Below are 25,026 nucleotides of genomic sequence, written 5' to 3'. Positions count from 1 at the left end.
TACCCGAGCCTCGCTCCGCACCCCAGCTACAGATCATCATGACCATAATGAAGTGGTCATCAGGAAAAGGTCTAGCTCTCGTTGCCATCGAAGCCATGCTCGACCCACGATGGTCTGGGCTTGCAGACAACGAGCTGGACAACAACATGCCGAAAATTGCTGCAAGGCAAGTCAAGATGATGGCAACCGGGAAGGTGGAGGGTGGCTACGAGGGCACGGTCAGGAGGATAGCGACGAAGATGTTGCAGGCTGGAGGCGGCCACAGGGAAAGGGGAATGGTGGATCGTTTGAAGTTGTGGCAGGGGAAGCCGAAGATGGGGTGGCTTCTGTTGGATGATGGTTGGGATGGAGATGAGGGCGGAGAGGTGCCGAAGGCGGAAAGGAAGGTCTATGATGTGCTCAAGAAGAAGGTGATTACGAATGGGAAGAAGGAAAACAACAGGGCTGCCAGTGTTGTTGGTTCGGAAGAGTTGATGATCAAGCGATGTGTGAGATGTGGGAGACACAATGAGGACGTGAATGGAATGGGTAAGGAGTGGCCTAGGAACGTCGCTGGATTGATGATGCGGTGTATTTGCGATGGGTCGTGGGTCGTTGAGCCTTGGTCGACAGCGATAGAGCACTGAGCAGCCATCATTATTCCCAAGTACACGATTCTCGCAGCTGCAGACGGACACGCCTTACTTCTGTCCCTTTGAACACGTCACGAATGATTTCACTTCGCCGGCGTTCTCGGGCCCGTACGACCTCGAAGCCGATAGTGAGACGAATGTACCCATTAAAGTGGACTCCTCAAGAGCTCGAACTTGAAACAAAGCAGGAACCAGACTGCTGACCGATGAATCGAAGCCGAACGTGGTTGCCATAATTTTGCATTCATGATTGCTCTCCGCTTAGTGAGTATCTACCACCTCAGCCGAGACTGCCACATAGTTTTAGCAGACGTCGTTGGCCACAGACATCCTATGGCTTCATCAGGGTTACTAGAAGACGGCGTATTTGTCGTGCGTCTGGTTCGTTGGCGGGTGGTACTTCGGGCCCTCGCCGCGCTGCTGACCGCCGTGCCTGACCTTGTCCCAACCTTCTCCATGCATTCCGAAACGCAAAACCAGATCTAAGCCTCCGCCTTCACAGCATACTTCCGTGCCGGGAAGTGAGTCTGCTTCTTCTTTTGCTTCTGAGTGACGCGGGCGGCATCCTTCGGCGAAAGTCTTCGTCGAATAGCGCGAGTTTGCTTCGCTCGGAGATCGAGAGGAAGGTACTTCTTCTTTGAGTAGAACTGTCGGAGGGAGTGGCGCTGGTTGGCGTTGATGATTGTGAGGGTGCGGGCTATCGACTTGCGGAGATCGTGGCTACAAGGGAAATCTCGTTAGTCCTCTTGCATCACTTTTGCTTCCTACGAGTCGATTTGTGGTCTCATACTCTCGATTGTAGGGTTCTGGTGTACATACATTCTGGTGAGTTTTGATGAGGCGCCGCCAGCGATCTTCTGAACGCGCAGCTGGCCGAGCTCGGTCTTCAAATCATCGAGTTGCTTGTGAAGTTCCTCCTTGTTCTTGCCCCAGAGCTGGGAAGCCTTGATACGGGCGCCGGTCGACTGCAGAAGTGTCAGCGGTGGGTGGAATCGTATTCAGGATAGTCATTACCATCGTGAGCGCGTTGTGTGTTGGCGAGGCTGGATGTCGAACAAAGATTCAGTCGTGATAGCAGTGAGGTCGCTCGCCGCAATTCGAAGTGCGGATGAAAATCTTGGCTTGGCAATCACCAATGAGATTCAAGATCTACCGCCCCGCTACCAGGACGAGGCTCACATCTAGCCTTGCATTATGTGCTCCACCCAAACTTAGTGGTTGGGGAAACAGCAGGCGCTACTGAGTTGGCGACGACGTGGCGACGCCGGAGAGATACACCTGACAATGTCGATGCGACTGCTGCTGTAAAGACTTTTGCGAGGCGCCGACACCGGTCTTGGAACAGAAGAGATGGCCAGCGGAACTGGATGGGCGCAATTACGGCAACAGATCCGGACTCTAGAAAGCCAAACCGAATCGCTCTTCCACACCTACTCACAGTACGCATCTGCGTCGAATCTGCCAGAGAAGGCATCCGAGGAGGAGCTCAAGAATGAGACCGATATAAGCGAGTTATTTGAGAAGCGCGAAGCATTAATACAGCAGCTGTCGCGCGTGCTGGACTCCGAATCCAGTCTGAACACATCATCCCTGAAGCAGAACAACCTCTCACGACATCGAGAAGTCCTCACAGAACACAAGACGGAGTTGAGACGGCTGAAGTCTTCGATAGCGGAAGCGAGAGATCGGCAACACCTGCTTACAAGCGTACGCTCTGATATCGACGCCTTCCGGTCGTCAAATCCGGGCGAAGCAGAGGCGGAGTACATGTTGCAGGAACGAGGCAGACTCGACAACAGTCACAATGTGATTGACGGTATCATCGCGCAAGCATACTCGATCAATGAGAATTTCGGGTTGCAGGGAGAGACTTTGGCCAGCATCAACCGCCGGATCACTTCTGCAGCAGCAACGATACCAGGCGTCAACGGGCTGATTCAGAGGATCGGCACAAAACGACGGCGAGATGGCATTATCCTTGGCACGTTCATCGCGTTTTGTTTCCTCTTGTTTTTCTGGTTCCTGTGAGTAGAGCGAGCACCAGAAAGGCTTTCCAAGGCAGCATGTACAACAAGTACCGCAAGGTCGAATCATGGTGAAGTATGCTCAGCAATGGGAAATGCAGCAATAGAGACTGCTGCAGAGTGGACAAACCGACCAGGTCGATGCAACGTAGCATCTACGCTCAGAAAAGCCCCGTCCCCGTCCCACTTTGCCGACATCGCATGATTGTGTTATCAGGCTCAAGTGATGAAGAACTACCCTAGCCTGCTTGTCTAAGGCGCGGAGTATCGAGTCAGCATGATATAGAAGTGGTAACAGCGCAAACGACCACAACAGTGGAATTCCTGTCTGAGTCGAGTGGAGCGCACTGAGGTTGCAAGACCACACCAAACGGTCTGTGACAATCCTGCGATTCAGCCCAACGCGCCGCCCAGCACCATCTTGAGAGGTAGAGAGTGCTTCTTGTGCCTGGATGATGATGTCGTGGCGAAGGGCCTTGGCCGATTCCAGTCAGCAAGGCAAACTCAGCGAAAGGCAAGGGCTCCGGATCGGGATGGGAGGGGCCCTGGACGACTGTGAGCTCCGCTTTGGCTCTTACGTTCCAGGGGCAAATAGAACAGCGGTCACCGACGCAAGGCTCGACACAGTTGCAGACAAGTCTGGTGGTTCGTACTTCTGCTACGTTGTCGCAAGCACTCGCTGGGCGGGGTCATCTGATGGACAAATCAGGCAATCACGAAGTGTTCGGACAACCTTGCCGGAACTCTCGAACGACCTCATCTGCAATTGTCTGCATCCGTTGGTGCCTCAGAAGTGTGTCAGTCTCACCCTCGCCGTCGCCTGCTATGCTGGCAATACAGTGTTCAAATGCATGTGTGCGGACTTCCGTTTCGGCGACTTTCAACAGGTCAAGCATCCTCAGCTGCCTTGGCAGAACTGTATCGATGAGCTATATTCTGTGATCGAGACCTCAGCGCTCGCCCGCTGCCATCCTGCTCTTACTTTCTTGGCACTTTGTGTCGTACTGATATCAGCTGAAAAGGCCGCGCAAGCTCTTGACGTGTTCTGCTGTCTACAGTAATCCAAAAACGAGCTCAAACCGTTCTAGTGATGCACTTGTCACAAGGACTGCTCGCTTACGTCCACGACGCAACACTTTCTCTTTTTAACCAAGAATTCAAGGTTGTACTGCTTCAGTGCTTATCAATAGCTAAAAGGCTTGTTTTGATGTCTTGGCTTCAACGTGTTGCTCGCATTGGCCTGATTCCTGGTTCTCGCTCGAGTCGCGAACTCCAGAATGTCTTGTTCTTGTTGGTCATGTCTTTCCCAACGCACATGATGCAGTTGCCAGTGGCCACCACTTCTTTTCGCTCGTTTATCCTTTTCACTCAAGGATCAAGACTTTCGGGGCTTCTGACATTTACCGGCCAAGGCGGTTGAATTCCTGGCTGCTGTTGGACCTGCCACCCTTGCACTCGCGCATGCACGTCTTCTTGGTGGTAGCAGAAAGCGTAGTCGGCTCAGATTGTACTTTCCTGTGGCTGCTACATCGTAGTCGTCTTCCGCGTTACCCGTCGCTATGGCAGTTGTCTTGTCAGCTGGCCTGCCTCAGTAACCTGGCGTTAGGCATTTATTTTCGTGCCACTGTTGGTTGCAGTGTCCTTGCTACGAGACAATTTGCGTCGTTCGCTCGTTCAATCTCAGAACCGACTTTTCCGGCACAGCAGAGGCAAGATCCCATCCAGGCCCTCGAGTCTGCTCGCCCGTGAGATTCTCATCTGCTAAGCAACATTCCAATCCCGTGCTTTTTCTCTACCTTCGGTAGCAACTAGAATTGATGCGCGCCTATGCCATCGCTCGTGGTCAGTGTGTGCTTCAGTGCTCCCCGAAATCCAGTCAGCCGCACTTCCGCGCCTCGTTGTAGGTACTGCCTATATCCTCTCGTTAATAGCACGCCCCCTCATCATCATGTCACCGAACTCTAAGTCTTCGAACCGCACTAAATAATATTTCCCTTCGGAGTCACGTAGGAGCGAGAAGCAGGGGTTCATAAGTTTTTTTTGGTCCTTTCAGCGTCCATCCTCGAATGCTTAACGACTGCGTTACGTGGTCACCAGTGCTGTAGATTTTCCTGACAAGCTTCTTGCGATTATTGCTGGCATCCTTACTTCATCATGCTGGGCGTTGTAGACTAATCCTATATGTAGAAACTGCTTTCCGCCCCTGCTCTTCCGCTGCGATTTCGTGAACCCTCCTTTCGCTGCCTCATACCTCGCAGAGGATTACTACCAAACTCCACCTAACGTCGAGCCAGCGATTACCTCGAAATTCGACTCCAGCGATTACCATACTGAGACAAGCGCCCACACCCGCTCTATATCTTGCATGTGGTCGTCCCGGGGCGAGTTGGATGTCATCATATATGAACGAGGCCGTGCGCATTGACCCATATTACTCACGCTGACCCGGCGCCTTGTACCCATTTGGAAGATACGATAATCTAATATCGAGAACCGTGCGCCTTTACGTATACCCGACGCAGACCGCGTCGAGCATATAGGTTCAAGCACCTGGGCGAGGTATAAAAAGTGTGTGCATGACAAAGATTCGAAAGAAGCAGAAAACAAAGAATAATCGTCACTGTACGTTTGTTCCGGGCAGGGGTCACCCCTCACGAGGAGCGATCGTCACTGCAAACCTCGAGTCTCCGGCGCATGCGACTGCTGGAAATTTTGGTTGGAGAGACCGCGAAAGCGCATTTGCATACTTGGGATCGAGGAATTAGGCGACTGGCTCTTGCCATAAGGCTTTGCGGGCATTAGTCTGCTATCCGGCTGCTCCTGCTGTTGGCTGCAGCGCACTTCCGCAAGTCTGTGGTAGTGAGATCACAGTGTGGGAAGAACGACATTCAAGAGGGTGCGGGTACCGAACCCGAGAGAAAGTGATTCACTGCCTGAAGTTTTGGCCGGTGGCCATTGTACCTTGCGGAGCCGCGCTTCTTTGTCAGGGCATTCTGCTTGCATTCTATACAAGGCAGGGCTATCCCACGTGGTTTTGTGGTCGCAGCTTCGCACATTGATTGCTCTGTGTTACGAGAACAATGCGCTTGGTCCCCTGAGTTGGTCCAGATTGCTGCAGGACAAGTTTGTCGCAACGTCGCGACGTGGCATATAACAACTCTCTGTCCGCCCACAGAGGAGCAACAGGAGGCTGCTCAACATCAGAGGACTCCAGCGAGAAGCAATCAGCAGTACAAATCCCAGCTCCTTCCGCGATGTGCCAATACACGACATTTCACTGGTCATGCTGCCCAGGCACGGCAGCTCCTGCTCCGTACTACATGCATACCGAATGCGAACTCGCACAAGCGCCGCGCCGCAAGGGCTTCATCAAGCTGAGGTGTCGAATCGAGCACGTGTTGATGGATGGCGCCGATTATGACAAGTTGTGTCCGAAGTGCGGCCAGAAAGCGTCCGACCGAGAGCAGGAGGAGACTGAACAAGTCGAGGCCGCTCCAATGGAGGCTGTCAGCTGCGGCGCGTGAAGGCGAGGAGGATCGGTGGGCGAATGCTCACATCAACACCAAATCACATCACTGCAGCGGTGGGACGCGATATGTTCCGGACGAGTTCCTCCTGGGGCGCAGAGCTAGTCGAGTCGATTCTCCGAGCAGTCGTTGGCAAGGATCGCTCTTCCTCTACTAGACGCTCTATGGCTGCATTCATACCAGCCACCTCACCATCCCAGGCGTCGCCACTGCCGGCCCATCGAATTTTGGCGGAGGAATCGACCAGGTACACGTACCCAACTTGCGAGTTCAGCAAGCCCATGGCGTCTCTGACGTCTTCCGTCAGGCCTTTTCTGATGTCGCGTGGCAGCTGAATGAGGAAATATCTCGACCATTGATCTCGAGGGGTCTTCTGGCGAATTCGATATTGGAACAATCGCACCAGCCACATATCCAGAACCGAGTCCTGCATGTTCACGGACACGCGCTGTACCAGGCCATTGGAAGAGTCAATGATCGACTGCAGTCCGGGGTTGGCTTTTGTGCCGACAAATGTCTCGACCTGCTCATGCGCCCATTCGGCTTTCTCTAAAGTGACAACGGAGATTTTGCCATTTAGGAGCGGTGCAAGGTCACGACCACCATCTGGGCCATCGCCCTCTTTCGATAATGTACGACCAAAGATATTAGGGAAATATAATGCTTTTTCACGCTTGAATAACCTCTCGTTAGACACGAAGCTCTTTCCCCGATAATGCTTTGCGCGATTCCGCTCTTGATAGTAGGGTCGGAAGTAGGATCGCATTAGGACTCGCTGTCTGATTTTTGCCTTCTCCGGATCAGTAAAGTCGCTTCTCCGTTGCTCTAGGGTCCGTTTGTCCAGTGGACTATTGTCGCCTGGTCGTGGAGGGTTGCGCAAACCAAGCGGTCGGGCTAGCACAGATGGCGTAAATACCTCCCCTTTCGCACCTCTAGGGATCGGAATACGCGAGATAGCTGAGACATGATCGGGATTCCGGTCGAGACCGACGTTAAGAGGGATGCCGGAGTTTGATGCGACAGTAGCTCGTGGTGTTCGTGGTGGCCGAGTGTCGCTCGAGGCTGCTCGAAGGAATTGCACTTGCGGTCGCCATGAGCGTAGACATTGTGAATGAGGCCTTCTAGCTAGCAGCAAGAACAAATCGACGGCTTCGAAAGGCCGCGGTTTCATGGCCGGTGTGCTTGGTCTGGCGACTTCGACGATGCAGTCAGAGCAGCGAGCTGCAGTGAACGTCGAGGAGATCAAGGAAGATCTTGCACGTGATTTCGTGAATGCTTGGCGCTGTTGGGTCGCGCACCGCGACAGCTTCTAAGGTTCTATGGTACCTCACTTCAACTTCAACCTCACGTCTTCAGAAGTTGCATTACGCAGGTGACATCAGACCCCAGAGTTTCAGGTTCTTCTCATGTCAGCACCTGGCGAGAGGTTGCAATTCGCTGATGATACTGCGCGCGAAACTTGCACTTACTATGAGATCGATGGCGGGGCTCGCGGCTTCACTCTCGCACAGCACATCTGTGCCACCTTTCCAACTTCACTAATCATCTGAAACCCAACGCTCCGCACGTTGTCGACGCGTGCTTTCCTTCTGCATACCCTGGCGCAATTATGAGTGGGTTCTCGGTTGTACTGTATTTCATTAATCATCATCTTTCTTTTCTCGACGGGGGGGCATTATGGCGTCACAGCGACGCAAAGCACGGGAGGAGTTCTTCGATAGGCTGGATCAGCTGGACGATCTCAGCGACTCCGAGACCCAGCTCGATACATCCTCTGGCGCAAAGGACGCCCTGAGACCTGATTCAACGCGAAGGTCAACCCGCTCTAAATCTGTCAAACCGTCTCTGCAGAAAGCTGCCTCGAGCCCGCAGGTTCTCACCGCGCCGGTCCCGCCCGTGACCTTACTGCCTGCAGCAAGTGCACCTGGACGACCAACAGCAAGCCTGAAGCGCGCTCGCTCAGATGCTGTACCACCATCATCTAAGCTGAAGCGCAATGCTAAACGCAAGCAGGAGACTGTTGTGCCAGCTCAAGCCCTCATTTTCCCGCCAGAGATGTGCTTCCTCTTCGTTCCAAACCGTGGCCTCACAAGTCTGCAGCAAAGTCAAATCGACGAAGCCGAGAAGCATGGTGCCCGCCTCGCAGCGGAGTTCTCCAAGAATGTAACACACATTGTTGTGGACTCCAATTGGACTCTGAGCCAGGCGCTGGAAGAGCTGCCGGACAAGTGCCACCCTACTGGTATAACCATGGTCAACTGGACTTGGGTTGTTGAATCATTGCTTTATGGTCTGCGAGATTCAGATCAGCATAGGTTCCGCGTGAAAGGAGCGACAGGTACTACTAGTCTTCACCAAACCAGTTCAACAGACAAAAGACCAGCACCTAGCACCGATCACGACCTCATGGTCGCCGAACCCAAACAGCGAAACGTGGGACAAACGACCCCGCAAAAGAATGGCCGGGCAGCTAGTGAAGCCGACCCCGAGCTGTCGCGGAACGAGACCGACAAAAATGCTCAGACAGACGACCAAGACGAACTCGATCTGTTGCAGAAGGAGATGGACAAGAACGATCCCGCCATTGAGGATCTCATGGAGCATGATCCATCCTCCAAGTTTGAGGGCAACTATGTGATCGAGCAGTCCTCAAACGGCAACCTTGAGCACGGCAGCTTTTCGTGTATGAACAAGAACGAGCGCAATCGATCTTCTTCCAATCCCAATCAAGTCACTATTCGTCTACTGAATCAAATGGCGGAGATTTACGATGCGAATACTGCCGACCAGTGGCGAGCAAGAGCATTCAAGCAAGCCGCTTCTGCTCTTGCAAGACAGAAGGAATTGGTGGCTACCGAGGAGCAGGCAGCAAAGATACGAGGCATTGGCGCGAGCATCGCACCGAAGATCGAGGAAATCGTCACAAAAGGCAGACTGGCCCGACTTGATGAGGCTAACAACGATCCGCTCCACAAGACACGTGTTCTGTTTTCCCGGGTGTATGGGGTTGGTGGTGCACAAGCAGCCGCTTGGGTCGCCGCCGGTTATACAACACTCGATGACCTGAAGCGGTACGTTGGTCTTACCCCAAATCAACGCATAGGGATTGAGCATTTCGACGACTTCGAGACTCGCATTCCACGGGCGGAAGTCGTGCAGCACGGCCTTATCGTTGACCATGCGCTCAAACAGACCGACCAAGAGCTCAAAATGTACATTGGAGGTTCATTCCGACGGGGCAGCCCAGACTCCGGTGACATAGACATCCTCATCACAAAGGAGGGCGCTGGAATGGAGCAGATTCAGACGGTTGTGATGGATACACTCATTCCTCAGCTCAAGCAACAGGGCTTCATAGTAGCCGAGCTTGCCTCAGGCCACTGGACCGACAAAGAAACTCCTTCCAAATGGATGGGTGCTTCAGTCTTGCCGGGACAGTCCATATGGCGGCGTCTGGATATCCTGTTCGTGCCATGGGAAGAACTCGGTGCGGCACTGATCTACTGGACTGGCAATGATTTCTTCAACAGAAGCCTCCGTCTACTGGCAAGTCGTAAGAAGATGCGGCTGAATCAGCATGGCTTGTAAGTGCGCATGCAAAGCATTCGAGGCGCACCCCAGTGGCTTTTCGCTAGATTTTCAATGTACTTCACTGACATGGGCATGTAGGTACAAGAATGTTCTGCGAGGAAAGAACCGCGAGAAGCTTACAGAAGGAGAGCTCGTTGAGTCTCATAGCGAAGAGAAAATTTTCGCGATTCTCGGTGTTACATATCGACCTCCGGAGCATCGCAATCCTTGACACAACACTTGACGCACGGAATGTCGCTTCAGAAGACTTATCTCATTGGAAGTGAGCCATCAGTTGACCAGCATCGGTCTGCTTCTCGAGATTTTGAAGGACCTTGAGCAGTTCTTCCGGGTTGCTGTTCTTCGCCAGCGATTCCATTTCGGTCTGGAAGCGAGCCTTGATGCCACTTGCGTTGACCCACGGCACATCATTAAGCTCTTCCGTTATGGTGCTACCGTCCGAAAGCTTCAGCTCGACTCTCGCGGGTTGCCGCCTTTCGGCCTTCATGCCTGATCGAACTCGTCTAAAGGAGTGATCGAGCATTTCGATACGAGGTCAGTAATGTCCTTGTCATCAAATCGGAGGAAAGTCTCCTCTGAGGGCGTCCCGTACAATAGCATAGCGCTAACACCGTACTGAATGCTCATCTTTGTCTGTTGGACGGTCTCAAACTTCTTCGCAGGGTTATCGCAGCCTGGGTAGTTCTTAGCCGCACTGGTCGACCTCACGACTATCTCCTCGATCTTCAGCTCCGGATTCTGTTGCTTCTTCTCCTGATACGGCTTCGAAGCCTTCATACCAGCAGCGATCGGCGTTTGTGCATAATTGCAACCTGGGACTGGCTTCATAGTGACCTCCATGATGCCCCTACCGATCTCACTGTCTAGCCATTCGGTGAAAAGCTTCTCTGCTTTGCTGCCGACACTGTATGCAGCAAAGTAGCCAGCCTTGCCCTCCAGAACATCTTCGCTGCATTGCAACCCCGCCTTGGCCACATCGTACGCGATGATACCAGACTGAGCAGCGGTGCCCATCTCGGTATAGATCTCAACACCACCTGTCCATGCCCACTGGTTGAAACCGCTCGCCATGTTCGCGGCAAAAGCCAACGCGTTGGTCGCCACGTCCTCGTTGACCTTGTCGAAGTTCGTGACCAGCGCAGCAGCAGCAGAACCAAATGCGCCACAAGAGCCGCTGGGTCGGATATGTCGGTTGTAGCCCTGTGTTTGCTGGAAAGCCGTGCCGAGCAGCGCTGACATCTCGTACCCAGCTACAACCGCCTTCAGAAGACCTTCACCCGACACGCCGTCTCGCTGTGCGATAGCAAGGGCAGCAGAAATGACCATGCTCCCAATATGTGAGTTCGAAGGCAAGTGCATATCATCCCGGATGGCGCTGTGAGCAAGTAGTGCGTTACAGAACGCAGCAGATTCAGCCGTGACGTTCTTCTTGTTGGCGAAGGTGAAGCAAGGTCCGGACTCGCGCGCTGAAGCATACTTCGCTACGTCGCCGGCCCATGGTGCTTGTAGGCCGGCGGAGACGGAAGAAAGGTAGTCAAGTATAGCGAGTGTTGCCTTCTCCTTTAGTCGAGGTTCTAAGGGATTGTTGGCAATCTGAGCGATCCGGCGCGCGCAGAGACGCGTCAATGGTGCTGAAGGTGCAAGGGATCCCATTGTCGTTGGTTTCTCAGTACGTCGATGACCTTATGGGCGGCGTTTGGGAAACCGCGGTCGGTCGTCGTGAATATGCTCCTGCTGATGTAGTACTCCAACTGCCCCACGACTTACCCCGAGGCATCTCCCCACCTAACCCCAATGATGCAGCGGCATGCTTTGCAAGTCGAGTCGCATGGCATCTGCACTCGCCTAGCCGCAGTTAAAGCTTCATTTGACGCTTCTGCCAACATTAGATACTCCTGCTCGTACAAAAGATCTGCTTCACCTTGCGAAGCGCTGTCGTTGCGAAGCTTCCCGGGGTGGACTTCAATGCGTTCACTGCCTGACTTCGTGAGCTAGTCTCTGAGTAGCCTAGGGTTCGTCCATTCATTTGACCAATGAAAGATCAGCATTGAAGTTTTCGATATTTATACACGACTTCGTTGTGCTGTTGTTTTCGAATGTGCGCTTCGAGTGTTTATGATATATCATTTCGCACGCGGTAGGTGATCTACATTCATGATGAGCGAAGCTATGGAAGAGCGACCAACGAAGAGGCTAAAGATCTCGGGTGACGAAGTTCTGTCAACTTTTTCGGATCCGGCAGTCATTGCTGTCATAGAGAGGGAGCAGAAACTCGGAATTTCGGCCTGTGTCACAGAACAGCTGACGCCTGTCACTGGTGTTGTCAAGCAGCGGTATACTGACTTCCTCGTCAATGAAGTAACTCCCGATGGAAATGTGTTGCATCTGCAGAAGACCACTTATGACCGAGCGGGCCAGAACACGAAGACTCAAAATGGTACAGCCTCAAATGATCCCGGGCCAAAGGCCAGCAATGGCGACGAGAACGAAGCCACTCCTACAGAAACGACGGACAGTGATGACACGTCGACACAATCCGCCATCTCAGCCGAAGACCGCAAGAAACTCGTTGGCTATCTAGGTGAGACTGCTGTTGGAGAGATCCTAGCCCTGTTTGCTTCGATCAAAGAGCATCCCAAGAAACGATCACGAGACCATCCAATCGTCAACACGCCTTTCACTTCAGATCGTATGGTGCGAACAGAGATCCACCAGGCCATAAGGAATATATTTCATTCAAGGATTGACTCCTCTACGAACAAAGATGGCCTACTTGTGCTCTCTGCGGCCAATCCAAATTTTCGCAACAATCATCAATCACGAGTAGGGAAGCTGTCATGGATCGAGCGAGGTGGCGAGCACTGCCACTTTACCTTGTACAAGGAGATGAAGGACACGATGGAGAGCCTTTCTTTCCTCGCATACCTCCTCAAGAAGAATGCTCGAGACTTCCAGATCGCCGGCACGAAAGATCGACGAGCTGCGACCGTTCAGCGTGTTAGTGTCTGGCGTGTCGAGGCTGAGAGATTAGCCGCTTTGAACAAGAACCCAACGATGAGGAATGCTACACTGGGAGACTTCGAGTATCATCCTTCCGGCCTTCAGCTTGGCGACCTTTCCGGAAATGAGTTCACAATCACCGTTCGTGATGTGCAGCTCGTGGGTGGCAAGACAGATGATGTCTCTCGAGTTCAGGCAGCTCTCGAAGCCTCCTTGTCAAGCCTACAAACCAATGGCTTCCTCAACTACTACGGCCTCCAACGCTTCGGCACTTTCGCAATCAGCTCCGACGTTCTCGGCCTTCAAATCCTCAAAGGCGACTTCGAGGCCGCGTGCAACTCCATTCTCGACTACAATGCAGCTTCGTTAGCGGACGGAGCTGATGTAGGCCGCGACGACCGTGATCGTGCCCGAGCGATAAAGATATTCCGCGACACGAATTCGATGCGCGACGCCATGGACGTCATGCCCAAGCGCTGGTCCGCCGAGTCGTCTATCATTCGTGCTTTAGGCCGCAACCCCAACGATCACCTTGGAGCGCTCATGACCTTACAGCGAAACATGCGCCAAATGTACGTCCACGCCTACCAGTCCCTGATATGGAACAAGGCCGCCACGAACAGATGGAAGGTGTACGGCAACAAAGTCATGGAAGGCGATCTCGTGCTCGTCACCGAACACAAAGACAAAGATACCAGCTCCACGTCGATCGCTGACGGCCCATCTGAGGGCATCGATCCTGAAGGTGAGGTGATTATTCATCCCGCAGGCGACGACCGCGCCCGAAGTCAACACCCTGCCAACAAGAATGATGCGTTTGAACGCGCCCGCCCTCTTACAGCCACGGAAGCCTCCAGCGGTGCCTACTCGATCTTCGACATTGTCCTCCCACTACCTGGCTTCGACATCATCTATCCCGAGAATGCCAGTGGAGGTGAGTTCTACAAGCAAGTTATGGGAGAAGACGGACTGGATCCATATGACATGCGCCGCTCGCAGAAGGACTTCAGCCTCAGCGGAAGCTACCGGAAGGTGATGGCGAGGATTGCGAAGAGCTATACCGTGGACGTGAGGACGTACACGGACGACAATGAGCAATTCGTTGACACAGATCGTGAGAAGTTGTTTGGGCGCAGGGAGGACGGGAGAAAGAAGAACGTTGAGGCTGGCGAGGAGGCCGGTCAGCAGGAAAGCGACACTCAGCAGAACGCGCAAAGTGCTGAGATCAGTGAAGACAAGGAGGTGAAAAGAATGAAGACTGCAGCGATACTCAAATTGCAGTTGGGCACGAGCCAGTATGCTACGATGGCGCTGCGCGAGATCTCCAGAGGCGGGCTGGTGGAATACAAGCCTGGATTCTCTGGCGGTCGGTGAAAGTGATCGAGCGGCTTCGTGCTCTAGGCGGACCCGGAAGGAGGCTGGGACTGATCTCATGTCCGGACCAGATGCACATCGATGGCATTGCACAATGATGCGAGAAAACCCCGAACGGATCTCCCAGGAGCTTAGGCTATTTGCGATGTACTAGACACGGGACCTCCTGCAGGAGTTGACAAGGGCAAAGCAAGCATCGCTTCCAGCCACGGACGGACAGATCTACTAGTGCCAGGGTAGGTGGCAATATATTATCATTCTCGCTGTCTCGCCTCACGTCGGTATAGGACCTCGCTTGCAATGTGCTTCGTTATGAGCATTTCCATTCCCCTTGTTACCACGTACAAAGTTTTTGAGCCAGATGAGGCCACGTGCTGCCCTAGCCAGATTGCAGCAACCGGAGCTCACTGTTCCTTCCGTGACTCAATCCGTTGCTCCATCCTGGTCTTCACTGTTGCTCGTTCCCGTCTTCAATTGATGCTCCTTCCTGTCTTCAATGTTGCTCCCCCCTATCTTCCATCGTCGCTCCTTCCGATCTCCTCTGTTGCTCTTTCCCGTCCTCCACTGTTGCGCCCGCCATATGTGCTGAGACATCTTCCTTCTCACAGGCTTCGCCTCGCATGCGAAGGAGGCACAGCCTGCCTCCCTTGATCGAGTTCGAGTTGTGGCCCGGCGCGAGGCATTGCAGGTTGGTGGTTCGGGTAGTCCGCGTAGAACGTAGACTTGTTTTGACCTTCACCAGACATCGCATTATCGCACATGGACGTCCCGGAACCGAAGTGAGGCACTTGCAAGGTGACGATGGCAGTACTACCCTTCCAGAACGACTGATCTACGCGCAGAATGCTGTTGTTGCAAGCCTCAGACCCGCCTTCCCTGGTTCGTGCTAAGCTTCCTGCCGACCTGTGCTTCCCTCAAACTAGCGACTTCAGCTACGCTCGAAATTGTAGACTGCGCATCATCGAAGTCGTCCCCGCGAGGCCGCCTGATCGACTGACTCGGCGAGATAGGCGGGTCTAAGAATGGTGAACGGGTGTCGTCTGGTGAGACAGGTGAGACTATGTCATTCCTGAAGGGATCGTTCAAAGAGCGTGTGGAGACAGGCGTTTGTGACGTTGTAGAAGCGCGAGAGCTGGCACGCGAGAGGTTTGTAACAGCTGCCAGTCCAGTTGCGCCAGCACCTGCTGCAGTTGCACCACTAGCAGCTGGGTAGGCAGGTGGTGCGGTAGAAGCGGTGGCCACAGAGTTAGGGCGAGGGAAGGGATCAGACGTTGTCGGCGTTGCTCCCAGCGCCATTGGGACAGTAGAAGGCGGCTGCGTGTGGGATATGGCATCTCGGTATGGGGGTGCCACTTCTTCATCGACGCTGTGAATGCTTGGGCTGGCAGTGTGTGCCCGTTGCCCGCTCCGTTGGCTGCCTGTTTCTCTGCTTCGCAGACTATTGCTGCTTGAGAACCGTCCTCCCATCAGTAGTTCAGCATCGAATGAGAATATCCGCAGATGTCGTGACCACTTCTTCGGTAGTTTCTTCCTCTTCTCTGACATCGAGGCTACAGCGACGTCTTCCCTCCCTGCCTGCCTCCGCTTCCGCCTTCGTATACAGCAGAAGGCCAGAAGTAGTATGAGCAGTGAGATCACTACCACTGGGACAGCAATGGCTGCTTGTAGTCCAGCATTGCATGATATACTGTTACAGGCCTTGTCTGAGACTGATGGATTCTCGCCGTTAGATCCGCTACTGACACCAGAAGCCTCGGGTGCAGCGGACGCAGAGTCCTGTGTTGGTGTTGTTGATGTTAACAGTGTCGAAGGTATGGTCGGAATCGACTCGCTTTGTGTTACAGAGGCGACGCTTGCTCCACTAGTTGTGGTTTCCGCCGTTCCTGCCGTTGTTCGGGTGAAATCAGACTCGAAGGAGGCAGCGTTATTCGTTAAACTACCGAAGTCGGCAGTGTCAGCTGTCCGCGTGAATGTTTGCACATTACCATTATCTCCCGTGATCGTGAAGGTGAAGATCTTGTCTTGCTGCGGGTTGGGAGCCGGCGCTGACATGCCGCCGAATGCTGGGGTTGGGCGCGAAATCTTGACGGTTGACAAAAGAATGTGCCCTGGCGGGGACCGTGGTCGAGATGTAGCTCGGTAGCTGAGGCTACGAGCAGCGTCGGGCTTGTGCAGTGATTAGCACACCTTGATGCAAGACGTTAAGGCGCAGTTCAGGATTTGAGCAAGCAAAGGCTCGGGGCGACACCAAGGCGGAACGGCCTGGCAGGTTGCGTAGGATCAGGAGGCCGTTTTGGGTTTCAGTTGATCCAGCTGGAATGCCGATTGATAGATAGCCCACTGGGGCCGATTACGCGCTGCGCAGTGTTGAGATACGACCACTGTTGCGGCTGGGGAGTTGGAACAAGTTTGCTTGCCAGGAAAGCACAACGATTGTGGAAAACTGCCTCGTGTTGGTAGAGAAATTGAACAAAGTCAATTACCTAGGGATGAGTCGAAGAGTCTTGGACAATTTTGAAGCCTGGCAGAAGAGGGGCTAGTACGCCTGTGACAGCCGATGAACTACGACGTACTCGCTCGGCGGGACGCCAGGCGTGAAGGGCCAGCAAGCTTCGAAGCCTTAGACACTGCACACAACAATAGGCGAGTCTGAGTCAAGAATCGACCGCTAAGACGGCTTCGAAACTTCAGTGGATGGGGCAAGTCGGGCGGCGGCATTCGAGTCGTTGGCGGTGCAGGAAAGCCAGCTTGGAAGCCAGTTCGCGTGGGCGGCGTGATTCGATGAGCGGAAGTCCGAGGCAGGGATTCAGCAAAGGAATAAAGGCAGAATAGATACAGGGCCAATGTTTGAATTGGCGTGCCTGGCTATCCTCAGCTTGGAAGCGATTACCATACAGTCAAGTCCTGGCGTGCGCTATCTTTAGTTGTTTGCTTGGGAGACTCCTTGATCGTCCACATTGTCGCGCAGCTATGCTATATCATACGCGACAGGAATGCGTTCTCCTCTTGGGCTAAATAGCATTCATGTAGAGTGGATGCACAAAATCAGTTACATTGATATTGCACCGATGTCTTCTTAACCTTGATAAGGCACCACAGCATGCAGTGCAGCCCGGGAATCTGGAGTAAGAACGACAAGACTATCGTGCAGCATGCAAGCTGCAAGTCGTTGGGACTACGGACTCCGGAGCCCATTATGGCAGTCGCCTTTGGAGATATGGTGTCGAGCACACTTGAACCGAGGACGGCTGCTTTCCTCTGCACAATCATGACGCCTTCAGTAGCATTTTAATCATGCACGTGGCCATCGAACTGACCAGATAGTGAGACATGGCGTGTTGCTTCTTGCCAGGATTAAAGCGCCTTCGTCAAGCCGTGCGTGGACCGTCGAGACTGTGAATACTGTTCATGCAGCCAGGAGGGCCACGGATGTCGGCGGTCTGACCGCCGACCCTAAGCCTCTTTAGAGCCAACTCCGATCACCTTTCAGCTTACGTCAACTTCAACGTCAACTTTCTCGTACAGCTGGCAGTCTCAAGTATGTATACAGTTGCATGGCGAGGAACATGCGCTCAATAATGCCGAACATTAGGATGAGCATACTCCATGCGAGCAGCCCCAACCATCAAATATATGACTAGACCAAACATCGCGCCGTCTGAAGAAGCTTTCCGCCCTTGGCCCGGATCAAAATCTGGTACCATCCTGCATGCAAGGCTGTAGAACCTGGGCGTCATTGCAGGCCTTCTTGTGCCCACAAATAGAAAGTACAAGGCACAACCTTACATTCTCGATTTACAGTGTACTCAGGGCTCCGTTGATGCTAGCACAACTTGTATGAGATGCTTCGGCTGCCGAACAGTGACTCGAGTTCGCGTTTCGGTGCAATTCGACAGCAGGTGGGTGAACTGCGTAGTGAAATCTGGACTTTGAATGAGTATTGAACGCGTGTGAGGCTTTGATCGCCGATTGGATCAAGTGTATACGTTCAGCTTCAGTTAAGGAATTGACCCGACTAGTTGCTTGGACCTTGCCAGGCAGCTGGAGAATTGATGACCAGGAACATATTGTGCAGCGCCCTATGGACAGACTTCAGTGACATCTCCAACAGATTTTCCTCTACCATATCACGAGAATCCTGGCTTTGTACCAAGCGGCACTGGCGGTGGTGGACTCCCCACCGAGTTTCCATGCATACCGCTCGGTTTCTTCGGCGGGGGCGGTGGGGGAGGTTTTCGAGATATTGATGCCGATATTTCTGAGCTGGGAGTCTGCACTATCGGTGTTGCACTGGGATGCTGTTGGGGCCACTGTGGCTGAGGTTGTTGAGCGATTGGCGACGGCGTTGACACAGCTGGAATCTGTCCGGACTGTTGCCCTTGCTGCTGCTGGTCTTCCAAAGGTGCATGCTTATCAAGGAACTTCTCGAAGCGTGACTGTATTTGATATTTGTTATTGAAGGCGTTGCCTCGCTGCTGGGCGGCTGCAATAGAACCCGAGTGTTTCTCGCGGAAAGCAGATGCTGAGCGGGCAGCGCTGTTGGCTGTAGTGGCAGCGTCTTTCGCATCACTCACGGATACAGATGACGGATCCCGGCGAAAATTTTGCGCTGTGTTGAAGGCGGAAGTTGTCTGCTGCATCGTAGGCGGCGAGGTAGCTGCTGCTGGCTGGACTTGAGAAGCACTTTCGCTGCTGTTCATCCTCGAAAAACGAGACTGTAATTCTGACATCGTATTGCCAGACGTCTGTGTTTGATTCTGGCTGTGCTCGCCCTTCCACGGATTGTCCTGCGAAGTTGTTGCGCCGGAATCGGTCCTGCCAATGCCGAGGCCTGGGACATTGATACCAGCCTTGCCGAGCCTGTTGACGGCGCTTCTGTTCAGGGTAATACCAGTCGTTGATTGAGGAGCTGGAGCCGCAACTGCATCATAGGATGGCGGTGGATTCGCAGTTACGCTTTCATTAGTGTTCTGGCGGGCAGGTAACCTAGGCGGGAGACCAGGCTTGGGTGTCGACGCCTGCGCAGGCTCTGCCGGAGGATGATCTCTGCGAACTGGCGGAGGGGCAAAATGATCCGTAGCAAGACCAGTAGTATTTGCACGGTATGGTAGGGCTGGAACAGGTCTCGCCGGCTCTGCTGCTTCCTCAGGCTGGACCGCTCTACTTGCACTTGAGATCTGCTCCTGTGTCAATGGCGCGCCTATGCCGCCTCGGTGCGGCGTGATCTCGTTCGGCAACGCCGCGCCGCCATGGTAGTTGACGTTTTTGGGCGGAGGTCCGAATGAGGATGGATCTTTGAGGGATGCTAGCGGTCGTGACACATGCTCTGAGCCTGAGTTGTCTCCAGGCTTCTTGCCCTTCCCTACCCAGCCAGCCTGTTCGCACTCAGCGGAGGTCATCTGGGCCGTGAAGGACTTCCTTACCACTTGATTGATACCCTTGAAATCGCCTCGCCAGGATTCTTTGCCTCCATCTTTGCCTTTGGGATGCCAGCCTCCCTTCATGATTCCCTTGAAGTCACTCATCTCGGATTCGGACCGTCAGTCGTGTAGATTCGCAGGCATAGAATGCGGGGCGGCCGTTGGACGCCTCGAGGGTGGTGCTATCGGTGTCTGCCGACGCTTAGGAAGCAGCTTGAGTCCAGTTCTCCACGCTCGCGGGCAGAAGTATTACGAGTTCGACAGCACAGCCACATTAGAAAACGAATCACTATGGGAGGCGACGGTGTGCTGCAGCTGGCGTTTGCCGAAGGATCACTGACGTCGGGTTTAGTCCGGCTTGCCAAGGAACAGCCGAGCCTATTTGAACACGCCTACAGAATTATCTGCGAGTTGATGTCTCATATGAATTCCACTCACCAGACTCACGACAAGTCTCGGACAGCTGTAGGACGCAGGCACGAGCACGGGCATACAAGAACGGATGTCAAGGTCACGAGCTGTAGCAACGGCACATTTGGGAGTGACAAGTAATTATGCTCGAATTTTCCGTTGCCTAATGCCTGCCCATCACGAGATACCCAGTCGAAGTGAATGACAGTAATCCAGGCTTGTTCGACCAAGCTGATTTTGATTGTTAGCAGTCCGGTGCGTCCAAATGGAATCTCCGACACTGCGCCCCTCACGATGCGTAATTGTTCCCAAACTTGTCAGAACTCCTGAGCATCTCAAAGGCTTCCTCCGGAGTGATGCCCATTTTTTGCGCCAAAAACACCTTACTCATCGTCAAGGAATTCGTCTGGAAATGCTTTTTGTCGCTATGTGTACACATTTCGAATGGTCTGATGCTGTACCATCCCTGGTCCTGGTCGATAAGAGTCTAGTCACCAACAGCTGCTGAATGCGTACATGCTCGAAAACGTTCATGAACAGTCGTCAAGTAGAAGACATATCGATCCACACCTGCAAAGGTCCTTTGTCAGAGAATGCTGCATCGCTCCGATGACAGTATTCAAAGGCGGCCTATTTCTCCTAGAAGAAGTGTGTATAGACCTTGGAAGACTCGTGCACTTCCATTTCCTAAGTACTGTCAGCGGGAATCTCAGGTGATCAGGTGGGGACAAGCTTACCATTTTGAAAGTGTTCAACTCCTCCTTGATTTGCTGAGCCAGCATGGGAGTCAACCTGTTGCAAGTCGCTATGTCACCACGACGATCGTACTCTCCACTCGGCCAGGTATCATGGAATTGAATGCGAGGGCTGAAGGAGATGTTGCGCATGGCCTGAGCCAGTGGCGTGCCAGACTTCGAGTCCATGCTCGCGTAGCGGGTGACTGAAGTAACAGACCCGAAGTAGTTGTCATGGTCTTCGCCCTCGATGGCAATGGAGTCGGTTCTACGGTGTCCCGATCGAGGCGGATCGTCGTTTGGCGTGCTGGGAGCGCTCGAGCGTGGTGAGTCGTTCATATTGGGAATCTGAGGCAGGTTGAAATCCGCTCCACGGGTTGTGTTGAGCCTCGGAGAAGGCTTGTCAGAGTCGGTGCGCTTGAGAATGCCGCGCTTCACGGCTGCTAGGACCTCAGCTCGCTCGCGCTCTCCACCAACGATGCTCCGCCGAGATCTGTCACTTGAGACGGTGCCACTTTCCATCGACAATTTGGTGTCAATCGAGTTGCGCTCGAGCTTGGGAAAGCCAGTGCCGCCACCGGCCTGGTCGTGGGGATCGACATTAACATTCACCTTCTCTCGCTCGGCTTCGACAGTCACCATCGACACTTGAGGGACGCTAGCTTCATTGACGGGGCCGTCAGCAGCAGGTACGCCAACGACTGACTTGGGTCGGAAAAGACCGACAAAGGAGCGAGTGCCTTTCTTAACGCCCTTGCCCATTTTCCTCAACATGATAGAGGCCGAAGACGCCGTTGACGAGATCGAGAGATTATCAGTCGACCCAGTGAAGAAGCGCCCCTGCCCAGAATAGATGCTCTCCCCAAGACCGGCAGCCTCCTGCTTCTCGGCAATTCTTGCTTGCTCCGGCTCCATTTCATCTTCATACTTAGAATTGCGCTTTGTGGAACGTGCAGGATTGACGGGCTGTTCGGAAGCCTTCTCTGTGGCTTTGCGTAGCTCAGCACTGCTGCCGAAGGAGAAAGCTCGTCGAAGTTTAGATTTGGACTTCTTAGCATCTTTTTGAGTCAAAGCTGCGAGCTGCTCAGCTGCAGGGCTGGATCTGGGGGCGGGCTGAACCGGTTGCTTCGCCTGGGCCTGAGGCTTGGGTTGTGGGCTATCACCGTCGACCGGTCTCGATAACGGGGAAGGATTTCTCTTCGGAACTTCGGCTTGGCGTACGTTCAGCGTTCGGACGTCCTGTTTGACTATATGTGGAATGGACTGAGGCTTGCTCTGCTGCTGGTTCGATGCAGACGAAGGTCTCGACGAACGTGCAGAACGAGATGACGCTGCACTCCCTGAGCTACCGGTATGTGTGTGTCCTGATGTTGGTCGAACCTGTGTCGTCTGAGCTGTCTGGTGCTGTGCCTGTGTCTGTGGCTGGCCAACCAAGAAAGCGTTGGGGTGAGGGGATCCAGTGTCTGAGCCATCAGCCCCATGCATCAGACCAGCGGTATCAATGCTTCCAAGACTGCGCCGCCGATACCGAGAGGCAAGGTCGGAATTGTGTGAGCGGCTTAAAAGCATATCATCGGCACTGGTCTTGTTTTGCTGGGCGGGATGTGTGTAAGTTGAACCACGATATGATGGATATTGATTCAACGAAGGCGAGCTGTTGGACTGGACAGGGTGACTGTACAGTTGACCGACATTCTGAGCATTTGAGATGCGGGTGGCACCTGTATCATTGGTATCAACACGTTTAACGGCTCTGCGGTAGCGATCTGGAGATGGCTTTGCAGGCGAAGCTTGAGCAGTAGGCGAAGTGGTAGGTATCGAGGAAGGTAGTGTCAGCTCAAGAGACGGCATCTTACTGAAATCGAGCGGCACTGCGGTCTCGAGTGACTGGACACCGGGCACAGATGATGAAGATGGATGTCGAGGTGGCTGTATCCTTGGTTGGGTAACACTCAACGGTTGTTGCTGCGGAAGGACCGACGTCGAGGCAGATCTACCAGCATGGGACGGCTGGAATGGTCGTGCATTCATGGCCACCTGTGGTGTGCTAGTGAAAGCATATGGAGCCACAGGGCCGGAGTGAATTGTGCCCCGGTATCCTGTAGGAGGCATGTTGTTATACCTGAACATGTTTGAATTTCTTGTTTGTTGAAATGTTTGGCCATGGCCGCCCGAAGATGATGGCCGACCAGACATCATGGATACTGTGTTTTGTGGAGGCAAGGTCTGAACCAACGCGGCCATCTCTTTGCTTGAGTGTGGCTCAATGGGGAAGTTTCGATGCCGAGGGCGGGAATCGAAGGGCTTCGTTCGAGTGGCAGTATTATTGACGACGACCTAATGGGAGCAGATCTATTGATTCGTGTCAGTGTACGTCGACTACGTGCCAGATGGGTGAAAGAGGGGAGAGAGCAGCAGAAGAAGTCGTGGTGTTTGAGGAATGTGATGTGCAATTTCAAAAGGGGCCGCTATCTTACCGCGTAGCAGATTCGCTATTGGGGATGTGAGGTGAGGCAAAGCCGTTTAAGCAGCGGGCGTGTAAAGTCGATTGTTCAGATATTATCAAAAGTATGCAAAGTCCGTGAGCCGTGAGCCGTGTCTGAAGGTGTGACTAAATCGTGTACTGAAACGGAATTATCGAGAGTAGAAGCGAACGACGGTGGTGTTGTTGGGCAAGAGGGAAACACGTCTGCCACGACCCTAATAGCTCTGACGAGAAGAGCGGTGAGAAAGTATGTCGACGAGAAGATACAAACGGGGAGGTGAAGATGCTGCTTAGTGATGGAATTGAGGAAGGAACTCCTGGTGTAGATAGAAGACGCAGGTGTCGAGGGAAAGATTATTTGGGAAGGGTTGAGGGCCAGTTCGGGTCAGGCCCGTACAATGTCTCTCAGGGGACGGAGACTGCGAGACTGCGGCGGAGAGACAGTGATCTTTAGGCTGCGACTCTATTGGAGATTGACTTAGCCGAAGTGACAGGCAGGGTATCTTTACGCACCGTGCGGCAGCTTGGAACAGGTTATTATGGCCGGGGATGATGTTTGAAATGGATAAGTGTCTTGTGGTGCTATGGATAGCGACGGCAACAACCAGGACGACCGTATACTGTAGCTCGTCGATGAACATCGACAACGTTGTGTGAAGAAGTTGGTGCAGCTCAGCGGGAATGGATGAAGTCAATCTGGTTAGGGGCTTGCTGCAGACTGCGCTGCATGTGTACGGCGGACTCCTGCGGACGAGTTCTCTGCGAGGTGCTGCAAGATACTACTAGCCCAAGCAGGCGTCAGGGAGTCAGGGCTTTGGAGAGTGGGCTCGCGATGGGCGTCATTTCGAGGCCATCTGCCCCGCTCTTCAGTAAAGGAGACCGCCAAAGTACACCCTCGGTCATCCCGTCCTTTTCGCCTTGCCTCAAAAGCTACGCGGCACTCCATTGGTCTCTGGTCTTACCTGAGACCTCTCATTACGAGTTATCACATCTTCTATGACATTACTTAAGTTAGAGGGTCTTGCTGAAGGACAGCAGCTGTGCTTCATTACAGCGTTGGTCCTCAGTCTGCCAAGGGCGAAGCGAACTCCGCGCGATGAGACGTGCTGGCGAAGTCGGGCAGGGCCACCAACCAATTGGGCGTTCGAGTCCAAGCACTCCAGGCAGATTGACTGCTCCTGATAGCCATGGCTAGTCTCAATCTTGCCTAATCATCAGCAGCTCAATTTCAACGCGCATGTCGCGGTCAAGTCCTCGACTACTCAGCATCAATAATTCATGTTGATGCCGCATTGACCACAACGCGATCCGCGAACATGTCAGCTGCCAACATTCCAGGAGTGCAGGAACATTGCATGTGATGAAGAGAATCGGCATCTGTCTCTACTATAGTCTGCCAGAAGAGAGACGAGCATGAGCGTCATCACCTTACAGCATCTTCGCCAGGACTAATGCCGTGTGGCGGTTCAGACGCTGTGTATCTTCGACCTCCAGCAGTCCGTTCTCAATCGGTTTGTGATGAAGTGTACATTCGATACGCATTCAGGCACAAAGCTCCCACAGCCTATCGATTTACCCATCCCACGCACCTTGATCGTATTTCGTGCATATTAGACCTGCAGCATCATCTCACGGCATCGGAATGTAAGGCCACGAGAACATCATCTAGCGGAATGTGATTTGGAACATGGTCCAGACCATGAGATGGCGGGAACAAGGCAACCCCTCATCACCGTATGATTTGTGTCTTCACTTCTACTCTCCTTGGCCTGCCGACAGTAATGTCGCGTTCTAGACGGGCTTGCTAAGACATTCAAGGTGATTGTAC

At 53.4% G+C, this 25,026-nt stretch overlaps 9 protein-coding genes across 9 annotated transcripts; 4 read left to right on the top strand and 5 right to left on the bottom strand.

The window, feature by feature from the left end:
• Positions 1–38: 38 nt before the first annotated feature.
• AB675_6484 (uncharacterized protein) lies at positions 39–626 on the top strand (the record flags this gene model as incomplete). The annotated part of the gene is made up of 1 exon (XM_018146779.1): positions 39–626. The coding sequence occupies one exon, from the start codon at positions 39–41 to the stop codon at positions 624–626; it is 588 nt and encodes a 195-aa protein (XP_018003637.1).
• A 1,356-nt stretch (positions 627–1,982) lies between these two features.
• On the top strand, positions 1,983–2,660 carry AB675_6482 (Golgi SNAP receptor complex member 1; the record flags this gene model as incomplete). Its single annotated transcript, XM_018146778.1, has 1 exon — positions 1,983–2,660. The coding sequence occupies one exon, from the start codon at positions 1,983–1,985 to the stop codon at positions 2,658–2,660; it is 678 nt and encodes a 225-aa protein (XP_018003762.1).
• A 3,563-nt stretch (positions 2,661–6,223) lies between these two features.
• AB675_6481 (Mitochondrial ATPase complex subunit ATP10) lies at positions 6,224–7,354 on the bottom strand (the record flags this gene model as incomplete). Its single annotated transcript, XM_018146777.1, has 1 exon — positions 6,224–7,354. The coding sequence occupies one exon, from the start codon at positions 7,352–7,354 to the stop codon at positions 6,224–6,226; it is 1,131 nt and encodes a 376-aa protein (XP_018003824.1).
• Positions 7,355–7,860: 506 nt separating this feature from the next.
• On the top strand, positions 7,861–9,771 carry AB675_6480 (DNA polymerase lambda; the record flags this gene model as incomplete). Its single annotated transcript, XM_018146776.1, has 1 exon — positions 7,861–9,771. One exon carries the CDS (start codon positions 7,861–7,863, stop codon positions 9,769–9,771), a length of 1,911 nt encoding a protein of 636 aa, XP_018003895.1.
• A 256-nt stretch (positions 9,772–10,027) lies between these two features.
• AB675_6479 (uncharacterized protein) lies at positions 10,028–11,427 on the bottom strand (the record flags this gene model as incomplete). The annotated part of the gene is made up of 2 exons (XM_018146774.1): positions 10,028–10,277; positions 10,367–11,427. The coding sequence occupies 2 exons, from the start codon at positions 11,425–11,427 to the stop codon at positions 10,028–10,030; spliced, it is 1,311 nt and encodes a 436-aa protein (XP_018003802.1).
• Positions 11,428–11,931: 504 nt separating this feature from the next.
• On the top strand, positions 11,932–14,148 carry AB675_6478 (Multisubstrate pseudouridine synthase 7; the record flags this gene model as incomplete). The annotated part of the gene is made up of 1 exon (XM_018146773.1): positions 11,932–14,148. One exon carries the CDS (start codon positions 11,932–11,934, stop codon positions 14,146–14,148), a length of 2,217 nt encoding a protein of 738 aa, XP_018004004.1.
• An 861-nt stretch (positions 14,149–15,009) lies between these two features.
• On the bottom strand, positions 15,010–16,200 carry AB675_6477 (uncharacterized protein; the record flags this gene model as incomplete). Its single annotated transcript, XM_018146772.1, has 1 exon — positions 15,010–16,200. One exon carries the CDS (start codon positions 16,198–16,200, stop codon positions 15,010–15,012), a length of 1,191 nt encoding a protein of 396 aa, XP_018003933.1.
• A 2,075-nt stretch (positions 16,201–18,275) lies between these two features.
• On the bottom strand, positions 18,276–19,673 carry AB675_6476 (uncharacterized protein; the record flags this gene model as incomplete). Its single annotated transcript, XM_018146771.1, has 1 exon — positions 18,276–19,673. The coding sequence occupies one exon, from the start codon at positions 19,671–19,673 to the stop codon at positions 18,276–18,278; it is 1,398 nt and encodes a 465-aa protein (XP_018004139.1).
• A 945-nt stretch (positions 19,674–20,618) lies between these two features.
• AB675_6475 (Protein BNI4) lies at positions 20,619–22,825 on the bottom strand (the record flags this gene model as incomplete). Its single annotated transcript, XM_018146770.1, has 2 exons — positions 20,619–20,666; positions 20,717–22,825. 2 exons carry the CDS (start codon positions 22,823–22,825, stop codon positions 20,619–20,621), a joined length of 2,157 nt encoding a protein of 718 aa, XP_018004065.1.
• Positions 22,826–25,026: the final 2,201 nt, after the last annotated feature.

Source organism: Cyphellophora attinorum, assembly GCF_001299255.1.
Source record: "Cyphellophora attinorum strain CBS 131958 chromosome Unknown Contig4, whole genome shotgun sequence".
Taxonomy (NCBI): domain Eukaryota; kingdom Fungi; phylum Ascomycota; class Eurotiomycetes; order Chaetothyriales; family Cyphellophoraceae; genus Cyphellophora; species Cyphellophora attinorum.
Note: the sequence above shows the minus strand (reverse complement) of the source record. Positions and strands in the feature narration are given on the sequence as shown.